The sequence below is a fragment of the Pleurodeles waltl genome, chromosome 8 (assembly GCF_031143425.1).
Source record: "Pleurodeles waltl isolate 20211129_DDA chromosome 8, aPleWal1.hap1.20221129, whole genome shotgun sequence".
Taxonomy (NCBI): Eukaryota; Metazoa; Chordata; class Amphibia; order Caudata; family Salamandridae; genus Pleurodeles; species Pleurodeles waltl.
The window spans coordinates 116,563,349-116,575,698 of record NC_090447.1 but is presented as its reverse complement, the minus strand read 5'-3'; the positions used below and the strand labels follow the sequence as shown (position 1 = coordinate 116,575,698).

General features: G+C 43.3%; 1 protein-coding gene across 1 annotated transcript in view; it reads left to right on the top strand.

Moving 5' to 3' along the window:
* Nucleotides 1-12,350, top strand: part of WNT11 (Wnt family member 11) — a 185,261-nt gene that overhangs the window by 26,574 nt on the left and 146,337 nt on the right. The window contains exon 2 of the mRNA XM_069203881.1: nt 6,140-6,340. Coding sequence (XP_069059982.1) covers nt 6,258-6,340 — 83 coding nt within the window. The 5' untranslated portion in view covers nt 6,140-6,257. The remainder of the gene's footprint in view (nt 1-6,139; nt 6,341-12,350) is intronic.

Genomic DNA, 12,350 nt, shown 5'->3' with positions numbered 1-12,350 from the left:
AACACACATGCCTTAGTAATCCTAGGCATTAAAGGGAAATAGTTTGTGTCTGAGATTTCTTTTTATGAAAGAGAAGAATGTTGTCACTGACAGTGAAGTTAGCCAATGGCTGAAGTGGGCTGATCCAGTGCCCCATGCTGTCGGAGGTGGAAGAAAAATGTGATTGACACACCAACTAACCAAGGGATGAAGAGGGCTGGCTGAATGCCCTGATATGTAACTATATTGTACATAGAACTTAATGAAAATCTCAAGATTTTGGCTGTCACCAGTTCTAAACAGCCTCATGAATTGACAAATAATACTGTAGGTTAATGAGATAAATCTCACCTTTGAAAGTGGAATACAATTTCAAAATATGTAAATTACCTTTATTACTGTGTACTTGCACTTTGTTGTGTCAAACTAATTAATTATCCTGTTTAACTTTCTTTAGACCTCACCTGTGAATATCTTTACTTTTTTTATCCAAGAATGATGAAATACGACAACCGTGCTGACTTACCAAAAAGTGAATGGGGGAGCTTATCCTCTGGAATCAAATTTTTTAATAGCAAGTCATGTTTTTGATGAAATTATTCTTTTTGTGACAATCTGCATTTTGCTTTTTATTAATTTCTTTGGCAAATTTTTTTTTATTGTCATTGCATTCTTCCTCTTTTGTTGAAAATATGTTTGCAAACATTGTTCCCTTGTTAAAGATTTATTTGTCTTTGTTACTTTGTTAGACTATTTCTTTTGGTATAAATGAGGTTAATTGAGAGTGGTGCTGGTCTGTGGTGCAAACATTAGGACAGAAAGTGCCGCATCACCATAGTGAATGCTAAATATACCTTCGTTTAGGATACATCCCCAGTTTAAGAAGCCTCCATCTCTAGAGCATTCCAGGGTTTCCTGTACATTTCTAAACATTTCTAAAAGTATGCCAGTGCAATCATTACAACAGAACTTGGCAATATTATGCTGAGAGCACCCACAGAATATCAAGAATTACCACCAGTATGCCAGAGCTTGCATTACACAAGAGACATGCATTATTGTGCCAAGAGAGCTTACATTGTGCCATGAATTATCACCATTATGCACGTGCAGGCATTACACAAGTAATGGGCATCATTGTGCCAAGTGTGTCTGCATTGTGCTATGAATCATAAAAATTATACTTGAATAATGTATTATGCAGTAGTGGCACCATTGAGCTGACAATACAGACAATATGTAAAGGATTGCAAACATTATGTTGTGCAGAGTTTCTGGCACAGTAATCCTAAATACATTTTCACATCTGCACCCTCACTCATTAATCCTTGGTGCATGTGGAGATTTGCACCATCAGTGAGTAATCCTAGTGCCTTCTCAGATTTGAACTATTGCTAATACCCATAAACTGGACAACAGAATGATCTAAGGCATAGTTCCTGTCTGTCAATCATTGCCTTAGGTAACTAACCAGCAGGTACCAATTCCAGGCTCTACTTGGCTAGCCAAGCTGCTTTTTTTGCTGTGATGTGTTTGGTGGCTGCTGCTGGCTACGTAATGGCTCATTGCCTCATTACCTTTCCACATACCCTACACCATGTATCCATCTGTTACCCTGGTTTTGTCACGTGTTGATGACATTTCAGAATACATTTACATTCAGTAAAAGCTGCAAAAGAATGTGAAAATGTATTTTAAATTGTGTTAGCAGGTCAAACATGTTACCAAGCCAAGATGTTTCTGCCTAAGTAGTGAGGTAGCTACTACAGGCCTGAGTGAAAAGTGACTGAGCCTAATTTGGGATCATAAGTCAGTGGGTAACATTGTTGCCACAGGGGAGTTAGAAGAATGTATTACAGCTTGTGCTGAATGTATAATACTGTTTATTGGGTTTTAAACAAAACCCACGCCATGCGCTGCTAATTACCCCACAAATTACAGCACTCATGACAATGTTTATATATTATTCTATGCTTAACATGTTCATAGCCCATTGCACATTTTCTATATAAGAGCTGTTTGATTAGATGCTTATGAGTCTCTGTTTTTATCTATCACAATAGGTAAATATTATCTTAGCTATTTGTCAATAAGCATTTCAGTGTTGAAATATTGAGGAACAATAAAAAGAATGTTATAAAGTAGACAAATAAATTAACTTCAAGTACTTTAACACTTGATAGTCTGTGTTTATATGAAATAACTTTAAAGCTCAATATATGATATTCCTTACACATACATTCTCTTACAATTTAATCATGTAACTATATGTTTATTACCTTAGTCCTACTGTACAAGAGACCAAAAGAGGTAAAAAAATCACTTTCTCCAATGCATTACTCTGTCTCACCCTATACCTTTATCAATCTATCCTCTAGCTCCATTCTTTGACCCGTCCCAAACCTCATTCTACTACTATGATCTCCAAAATAACCCATCCAAGACTCTTCTCTCCTCTATCCCTCCTGGCTCACCCCAAACCTCAGTTTACTGCTATGAGCTCCCAAACAACCCTACTAACTTCTCCTTCATGTATCTCTCCTTTGACTCATCCCAAGCCTCATTTTATTACTATGATCTCGTTAATACCTTTCTACAGCCTCTTCCCTCCTCCATCTCTCCTTTACTCACCCCAGACCTCATCTTACTACTATGATCTACCAAATAACACTTTCTGGACTCTTCCCTCTTCTGTCCCTCCATTATTCTACTCAATCCAACTAAAAGAATCACTTGTCCTCTGCTCAAATTAATTCATACCTCCTTATACTAGTACTAATACTAACACTAATACTAATACTATTCTCATATTTCCCTATACTAATCCATCAATAATCCTTTTGGGTTCTGGAGTAGCCTGCTACTCACCAAAAAGTGATTTGATTCCTTCTCAAAGGTAGTAAGTACTATATAAACACAATTACAATGACAACATCTTAAGGTCATTAGAGCATCAATGTGAAGGACATTATGATTAGCATATTTCCTGGATTTATATACATACTCTTCTACCTTAGCAAACCAGTCAATTCAGTAAATCCATTCTTGTATGGGCAGTGAGTGCTTTGAGAACCACTGGAGTTCAATGCCACGTTTAGGAATTGAAAAGTCTACTGCCATCAATGTTCTGATAGATCGCGGTCCTCCCCATTCGTCCATCAGGCTTAGAAGGGCCATCTTGGGGCCAAGTGTTGCATGCCTACCTACCGTCTGAGACAGTATGTGGTGAATGGATTACCGATAGTGCTGTATGATACGGCCTGTGCAGAATGTGTGATAGAAAGTGCCCAACTCCGTCATCCAAGGGGCCAACATCCTGTGTCCAGGTGTGTGCAGATGCCCCAAGGGGTTGTTAAATGCGTTATTAGCTCACTTTTTCTCAGCCCGCTCCTCTCCTCTCCTGAAAGATGGCTTGTAGGTGGGGAAGTTTTTGTTAGGGAGAGGGATGAAAGCAGAGAGACTCTCATCCATTCACATCACTGAATCACAGAAAACCTGACACAAACCAGCAAGCCAACAAAAACGGTGAGCTCTGATGGGCTAACTTGGGGGTGAATATAGGGCCTGCCAGGCACAGCATGACTACAACAGTCAGGGTACTGTGAGACTATGGTCCAGACAGAATGTACAGCACATGGGTTTCTGCGGCAGCTCATGCCCTCCATCTGTGGTCTGGTCATCACCGTTAAGTGAAGGGGGGACATGGCATGTAACCAGCCTCACTTCCTCCTTTCCTTCCCATACACTGGCCTCATAGCTCAATAGAAGGCAATGTGAAGAGGGCCATTAGGTTGCCTAAAGATGGGCTCCACTGCCTGTCAGTGCTCCATCCCACCATCTGTGGACTTAAACAGCAAAGAGGAAATATTCCATCCGTCATGATGACTGACACTTCCAGGACGAAACTGCTTTTCAGTGGGCTGTTCTAAAATGAGACTGACACTTCAAACAAGCAATGGCTGAAGGAAGCTGAGGCAATGTCTTCTCTATATGTGCTTTATTAGTTTTTATTTGTGGATAATATCTACAGGGACAACACCATCTTTAAACTAGACATAAAAAGCAAATCGTATTTACCACATTTCTACTCCAAATAAAATCCTGGCACTTCACAGCAAAATTTTCATCAGCCCTCAAAACTCCCATTGTCATCCATTGACCACCAACCACTAGAAGAACAGAGCTCAGGAATCATGTGTTCATGTATCTCACGTGTTTTTGTCAGGAAACCCTCCCTAACCTATACTACACTACATACCTACCAGTCTCTTGTTGTTGTATTTTCCAATGGTAATCAGCAACTACAACCCTAAAAGTGGCCCTGACATCAACGCTACCATTTCAATGACAGCGTGCTGTTCTTAATTCAGACATCAGTGGAACATAGTGGTAGGTGCCGTGGATTAACATACAACAGTATTATATCATATTGTATTGTATGTTTTTCATAGCGCTTACTACCCCTCTGTGGAGCCCTGAAGTGCTTGCCTTCATAAGCAGCATGCTGCTTATGTAGGGATGAACAGCTCTGCAGGTCCCTGTACGGTATTTCAGATGATATAGCCTGCTTCGTTGGTTACTGCACTGGGGCGTCCAATCTGAGATTTTGTGCATAGTTGTGGTCTTGAGCTAGCATGAGAGAGAATTGGAGAGATCGATTGGGATGAGTGTTTTATTATCATCCAGTATCTGAGTGTCTTTGAGAGGTGTTAAGAAGTGGTCAGATTATATAGATGTTTAGGATCTGCAGTGGTGAACAATATTAAAGTCCTCCAAATTGTCCGGCAAGATGTTACAGATCTTTTCAGTTATTCCATGCCTGTTCAATTGGTGATGGCTGGTTTGATGGCTTTACAGGGCTGGTGATGGACAAGCCTCTTTTATGTGAATTTAAGAGATGTAAGATATAATTTGTTGCTGACTGCTGCATGTTATGGTTTTAGCATTATTGCTGTTATATACACAAGTACATGAATATATATTGCCATGGTGAACCATAGCTCAGCCCTTCTTAGCTTACCTGCATGTCAAAAGCAGTTTGCTGGTTGAGTTGTTTGCGATTCGTGGGTTGTAAGCTGGCGATGTGCTTGAGAGTGCGCTGGTTTACTGGCTCTGTTGCTGGGATGTAGGTGCTGTAGCTATCTATGAAATAGTCATGTTTTAAAATGTCTTCAGAAGTTAATGTGATCCTGGGTGCTTAAGTTTGGAAAACATATACGGTAAAAAACAAACATACAACTGTCTGCTTATGAACGTTTGATACTAATAACTTTCTGCAACAAACCTTCTACAGTACATTACAGAACGTCTAGTTGTTTTTGCAGACTACATTCTAGATGAGGCTGTGCCAAAATCTCAAATTCAACTCAGTGTGTCTTTTTATGCTCCCTGGGCATATACATTTCTAAAAAAAAATTAAAGTGAGGATGAAAGTTTGCCATCTGGAAGTCTGAACGAAAATCGTACAATCATCACATCTAATTCAATCCATACGGCCCTAGCGACATCTGCGACCAACGCAAGGCTGCATCTGCCAAACCATTAAAACAGAATCCAAAATGCATAAACTCTGTTTTAAGGGTTTATTTAAGATGAAAATGCAGAGTATCTTAACATGTATACATCAAATATTTTAAAATATATGAATCTGTCTGGAAAGGCTGTTGTATCACTGCGATGCCTTGTTTTTCCTTTGGTACTTCTCTGTAGCAATTTGCTCATGGGTGATCCTCCAAGTGTCTTCTTTGAGTGGTTGTGTCTTAGTCCAGGCTTAGGTGTAACTGGCTCATGCATTTCCAATATTAAGACATACTTAGGCACAGATTTGATTCACAAAGCTTTTTTATATGAATAAACATGCTTACCTACTATAAACTTGCGAGTAGTCCCACTAAAACCTTGAGTAAAACACCACTGTAGAAAATTATTTGAGAATTGGGCATGGATATTCGGGTGTAATTAACATTTAAGACAGAACTAAGACAAAACTACTTATAGAAAAGAATATGTTAACATGGTCCTTATGCTGCTTAGTGAAAAAGTTTTAACATTTTCTCTCAGCAAAGCAGATATTAATCTCTAGGTTGTAAAGTTTGCTCTTTCTTCTCATAGACGGTCATTGGAAATAGGTTTACCATCATTTTGATTTCTCTTTTGGTAGGTTATGTATCCTAAACAAGAAGATTGGCAGCTAACTGGAGGAAGTCCCGCCTCTTTGCTATAAAGTCTTCAGCAACCAATTGTACGTGACATTCTTGAAAATTTGGTTCCGGGGCACAATGAAGATGAAGTTACAGCTCTTGTTTGCAACCTTCTTGTCTTTGGCTCTGCAGACTGGGACATGCTACGGAATTAAATGGCTGTGAGTATGGCTTCCTCACTAACTCTTAACCAGAGTCACTGGAATTATGCAATTTTGCAGCGTTTTATGCATAATTATAGATTTGAGGCATGTGGCACCTAATTCATCCTCTGATTCATAATCGAAACAAAAAAATGTTTCTAGGTGAGTTGGATAAAAAATTACGGAAAATGCAGCAACACCTCTTGCAAAGCACTGCAAGGCTGTTCGCAGAGGTCCACTGATCAAATCAAATCAGGGATTATAGAGCGCAACTACTCACCTGTAAGGGTCTCAAGGCACTGTGAGGGGGTTTGTCTTCTGAGATTCAGTTGAAGAGCCAGGTCTTAAGGTCCTTCCTGAATTGAGGTAGCAGTGGTAATTGCCTGAGGTGCAGGGGCAGGTTGTTCTGGCTCTTTGCCGTGAGGTAGGCAAAGGATCTTCCACCAGCCAAGGTCTTCCGTATGCGTTCTATGGTGGCTAGTGCTTGTTGAGTGGAGCGGAGAGGTCTTGTGGGGGAGTAGATGGTGACTGATCAGCTTTCTGTTGCTTATTGCTGTATTTGGATGATATACTTGTGGTAATGAGTTGAAACCTATGCCCAAATAGTGTTAACATGTATAATGGTGACTATAGAGTGAAGTAATGCCATCAACAATTGTGCCATATTAACACTGTACAATTTGCATTTTCCCTGCCCCATAATTTGTTCAACCCTTCAAAATTATTTGGTCTTCCTCTTCTACCTAATTTGAGGTGTCCTTCCCTTAATACATTGTTTTGAACAGGAACAGTGCAGTGCAGTAGTTGAGAGGAAGTAAAGACTGCCAGGTTACCCCATATGCCTTATTATTTTATTCTTGGTTCTTAAAGTATAGACAGGCTCAAGGACACAACAAAAAGTGAAATTCAACAAAGTTTCCAGGCAAACCAGAATGAATATCTGTGGGATAGATTTGCATACAATGAATTTCAATTCATGTTTTTTGCACATTCGTTGGTCATTATGAAAATCTGATTGGATTTTGTAAATCAAAGAATGAACGAGCCTAGAATTCACTGAAATTGACAAATAAGATCATCTAGAATCTTTTTGCTGAAAATGCACTTAATTATATCTAGGATCTCGTTATCAAGCAGTATAACTCACCCGGAATTACAGATCCCGATTGATATGGTAAATACTCTCTGATGGATTGCTGCTTAACTAAGAGTTTTGGATCCCAGAATGGGAAATAACAGTGAAAATTGATGACTCCATAATGTGTGCACCTGGTTCACCCATTCATGGGCTTTTCCCCCAAATATACTCAAACTGGTTTTCACTCAGGAAACATATCTGGTGAAAAACCATAAGTGTAGTCCCCGCAAAATTCCTTAATGCCATTAATCGTCAAACTCTTGTTCAGAGCTGAATAGAGGTATCGAGAAACCTTTAAGGTGTGCAGGATTTGCACTGGGATAATGAAGACTTCAGGGTGCTTTGAGTCACTTTAAGGGACAGGGTTGCAGAGAGGAACATGAGGTTGGACAACTGAGACAATGATTGCAGTAAAGCAGAAGGTCTCTCATGTGACATATGTGCCAGTATTGGGAATAGGCAATAACTCAGTGTTTCCAAGAGTTAACAATGCCTGAGGCAGAGATCCATGTGAATCATTCAGTTTGTCGATCCATTCAGCTTTTCCACATTCTGAATTCTCTTACATGAGCACTGTTGGAATGGGTAATAGAATGACCTGTGATCAGAACATTTGTTACTTTGCTGATGGTACTTTTGATTTCATGTTCCATCAAAACTCACTTACCATTAAATTATTTGATTATTTTTGAAGAACATCTATAATGTTTCACAATTTCAACTGCTCATGTACGTTTGTTATCTGGAAGCACCTGAAATTATTTTTTATTATAGAAATACCAACTTGGCAACATACTAACCTTTACGAAATCGCACGTTGTTGTCTCATTTAGTTTTCAATTTGTAATGGGACATTGGTCATTTTTAATCGGCATGTGATCAATGATGTGTGATTTAAAAAACAAATTCTCGGCCCTTCTGTTCCCAAGCTGTCCAGCTCTTTGCCATATATTGGTTTGTGATATTGTAGACCATGGCAATGCAATGATACTGTAATATTATATCCACTAGATTTTACAACTGCCACCTACTGCACCACATCATAAATTCACAGTTTCCTTAAGAACAAGTATCAGTGATAGTTGTGGATTTTACTGAACTTTTCATCATTAAAAGGTTTGCTCATCTAGATTTGCACTTGCTACTGTTGGGGAAGTTGGTATGGGTGGTACAGAGGCTGTGGTATTATTAGTTAACAACAAAAGAAAAATATCGATTTTGCAAAGTCACCTGACTACGTGAAGGTCGGCTGTTTTTCTCATGTTGAGCATTTCAGTCTAACAAGAATTACCTCCCGTCCCTCCCTCGCCTTCCTTTTAAACCAATGAGGCCTCCCGCCTCCCCCGTAGACCCTCCCTTCCCCTTTTAAAAAACCCCCCCACCCTTACCTCCTCCTGTTTTTTTCGTCTAGCCCACGCTAGACATTTTTTTCTTTCCCTTACCTGCACAGCGGGGCCTGGAGGTCTTCGTTGACGGTGCTCCTCGGGGTGCGGAGCTCCACGAGGAGTACACCAGCTGATCGCGTTGGTATGCGAGCAGCCGGGCTGCTCAGAACTACGCAGATTGAGGGCCGGCCGACGGGGTCGACCAGCCCTTTGTGGCTGGGGCTTGTATTTCCGGGTTACCACGCTGCTGAGCAGCGAGGAGCTGCTGGATGGGGACTTTTGAGCTGAGATGCCGGGAATCGACTGGTAGGACGGGCGTTCTGCCCGTAGTTTTTTTTGTTTGGCCAGGAATGTTTGACCTTTTTGGGGATTGGTTTATTTTTAGGGGGCAGGTCCTAGTTACTATATATGGGGAGTGATTTGGGATGTAAGACAGTGTTTATTGGATAGTCATGCCGAAGGTTCAGGCAAAGAGGCGTAGGATTGTCTCATCTTCCTCTTCTGAGGAGGATGGTGCTGCTGGAGTTTCCACTCCTGGGGACTCATAGTTACAGGATAGGGGCACTCCCCTCATGTCCAGGGAGGAGGTACAGGAGATGATTGAAGTAGCTGTTACCAGGGCTCTTCAAGCAGGGGTGACCAGGACTGGTCACTCTAAGATTTCTCATTCAACGGCTGCTACAAGGAAGTCCTCGTCAGACAGTGAGGGTGATGAGGCCCCATCTACGTCTTCTGGGGGTAAATATGTATCCAGAGAGGAAATGTGGGAGGTGATGGCACATGTTCGGGACAATTTGGGTTTCCCAGTGTTTCATCCTTCCAGCTCAGATTCTCACTTATTTCCTCAATATCAGACCCCTTCCAAGTTTGCCATGCCTTTTCAGGGACCTGTGAAGGAGATGGTGTTTCGTGAATGGAAAGATGTGGATAAAGCTCAGGTTCCACGATTCCTGCAGAAACTGTATTTACTTGAGGGTGAGGAGGTATTACCTCCTTCGGTCCGACTGGATTCAATTCTAGCTACCCTGATTGGCAAAACGGCAGTAAATCCGGAGGATTGTGTGCCTACGGATGCCTCGGATCGTAAGGTGGATTCAGGTCTTAAGAGGGCATTTGCCGGGGAGAATTTGTCGCTAAGGGCAGGTATTTATTCTGCTTATGCAGCCCAGTCATTGGTGCAGGACTTTGATAAGCTGGCGGTGGCTGTTCAGGAAGGTGCCGAATGTTCAGAGCTCCTGGCTGTTATGGAGCAACAGGCCAGATTGCTGGCGGATGTTTCTTCGGATGTGGTCCGTACTTCGGCGCTGGCATCGGGGGCTTTGATTGGGGCTCGTAGGTCCCTCTGGTTACGTTCCTGGAAGGCTGACCCAGGGGAGAAGGCGGCCTTGCTGAGACTGCCGTTTGAAGGTCGTAACTTGTTTGGAGAGCAGTTGCCATCCATGCTTTCCAAGGCGTTTAAGGAACGGAAACATGCCTTGCCTTATAAGGGAGGTTCTACTTCTAGTAAAGGATGGAAGAAGCATTCCCGATCTTCTCCGAATAGGGAGACCAAATCCTTTTCATTTAGGAAACGGCGTTTTCAGCCGCGTTTTTCCCCTAAGAAGGCTGCTCCTGCGAACCGGGGTGGTTTCAAGAAGGGGTCCTGACAATCATTGTGGGCCTGGCATAGGGCCGGTTGGGGGAAGGTTGATTCACTTTCTTTCAGCTTGGGAGGAAAGTATCAACGATCGTTGGGTGCTAGACATTGTGGCCAATGGTTATGTCATCGATTTTGTGAGAGTTCCTCCAGATTCAGGGGTACGTCCCACCCCTCTGCCTTCAGGGGGGTCAAGGAGAAGGGCATTATTGGACGGAGTAAGGGACTTGTTGGTCAAGGGGGCCATTTCCCGAGTTCCACTGGAAGAAAGGGGTCAGGGAACTTATTCGGTCCTGTTTCTGGTGCAGAAAGTTTCAGGGGGTTTTCGACCAGTGCTCAATCTGAAGGAGGTGAATACTTGGATCAGGACGGTGCATTTCCGCATGCTGTCTATTCAGACTATCTTTCCATTGGTCAGGCAAGGGGACTTTCTTGTGTTGCTGGACCTGCAGGATGCTTACCTGCACGTGCCTGTGGCAAGATCTTCTCAGAGGTTCCTGAGGTTTGCCGTGGATCAAGAACACTACCAGTTTTGCGTTCTTCCTTTCGGTCTGAAATCTTCTCCTCGAATTTTCACAAAGGTGCTGGCCCCCCGATGGCCTTGCTACATTCAGAAGGGGTGTTTATTCATCCATATCTGGACGACATTTTAATTCATGCCCAGTCACGTGTCCTGTTGCAGAGCCAGGTGGACCAAGTTCTGGGGGTCCTGCAAAACCACGGGTTTTTAATCAATTGGGAGAAATCAGATTTAGTTCCATCCCAGGATCTGGTTTTTCTGGGGGCTCGGTTTCAGACTCTTCTCGGCTTGGTGTCGGTATCAGAGAAGAGGTTGGGTGTTCTCCAGGCCTTGGTCAAGAAGGTGGTATCACTGTCTGCGCCACAAGCTCTTCTTTGGTTGCGGCTGCAGGGTCATTTGGCATCTGTGATATTTCTGGTTCCTTGGGCGCGTTTCCATCTCCTGTGCTTGATGACGTGGTTCTTGAAGAGGTGGACTCCGGGGTCCGGGTCTCTGAGGGACAGGGTTCCGGGGTCTAGATTGATTCGCCGGGAGCTGCAATGGTGGTTGGATGCAGATCATCTTCGGGTAGGGGTTTCTTTGTCTCCTCTGAGGCCCGTGGTGGTGACTACGGATGCCAGCCTCTCCGGTTGGGGGGCGTGGATAGGGTCGGCTCAGGTTCAGGGGTTTTGGTCCCCTCGGGAGGCGAGTCGGTCATCGAACTGGCGCGAATTAAGAGCGGTCTTTCTGGCTCTGGTCCATTTCCAGGGGTCCCTGAGGGGGAAGGCGGTTCTTATTCGGACGGACAACTTAGTGGCCAAAGCTTATGTCAACCGGCAAGGAGGGACCAGGTCAAGGGTGCTGTTCGGTCTAGCCAGGGAGATTTTTGTGTGGGCTCAGGAGTGGGTTCCTTCTCTCAGGGCTACGTACATTCGGGGGGTGGTCAATGTTCGGGCGGATCTTCTAAGCAGGGTGATTCCTTCGTCTCAACTTTTCTCCCTCCGGAAGTCTCTGTTTCTGCATCTGGTGCGGCTTTGGGGGCTTCCAGTGTTGGATGTGTTTGCGTCCGCAGAAAATGCAAAGTTGGATCGCTTCTGCTCCCGGTTTCGGTGTCCCCAGGCCTGGGAGGTGGACAGGATGTCATGCCCTTGGCCGAGGGGTCTGTTGTATGCATTCCCTCCGTTTCAACTTCTCAGGGCTTTTCTGTTGAGGGTGAGGGATCTGGGCTCCAGGGTTATCCTGATTGCACCTCTTTGGCCACGGGCGAATTGGTTCCCGTTGTTGAGGCTGATGGCAGAAGGGAGGATGTGGCCTCTGCCTCTTTGTCCATCCCCCCTGGAGTTTCCCTGCCTATCAGTGGTGTCGTTGAG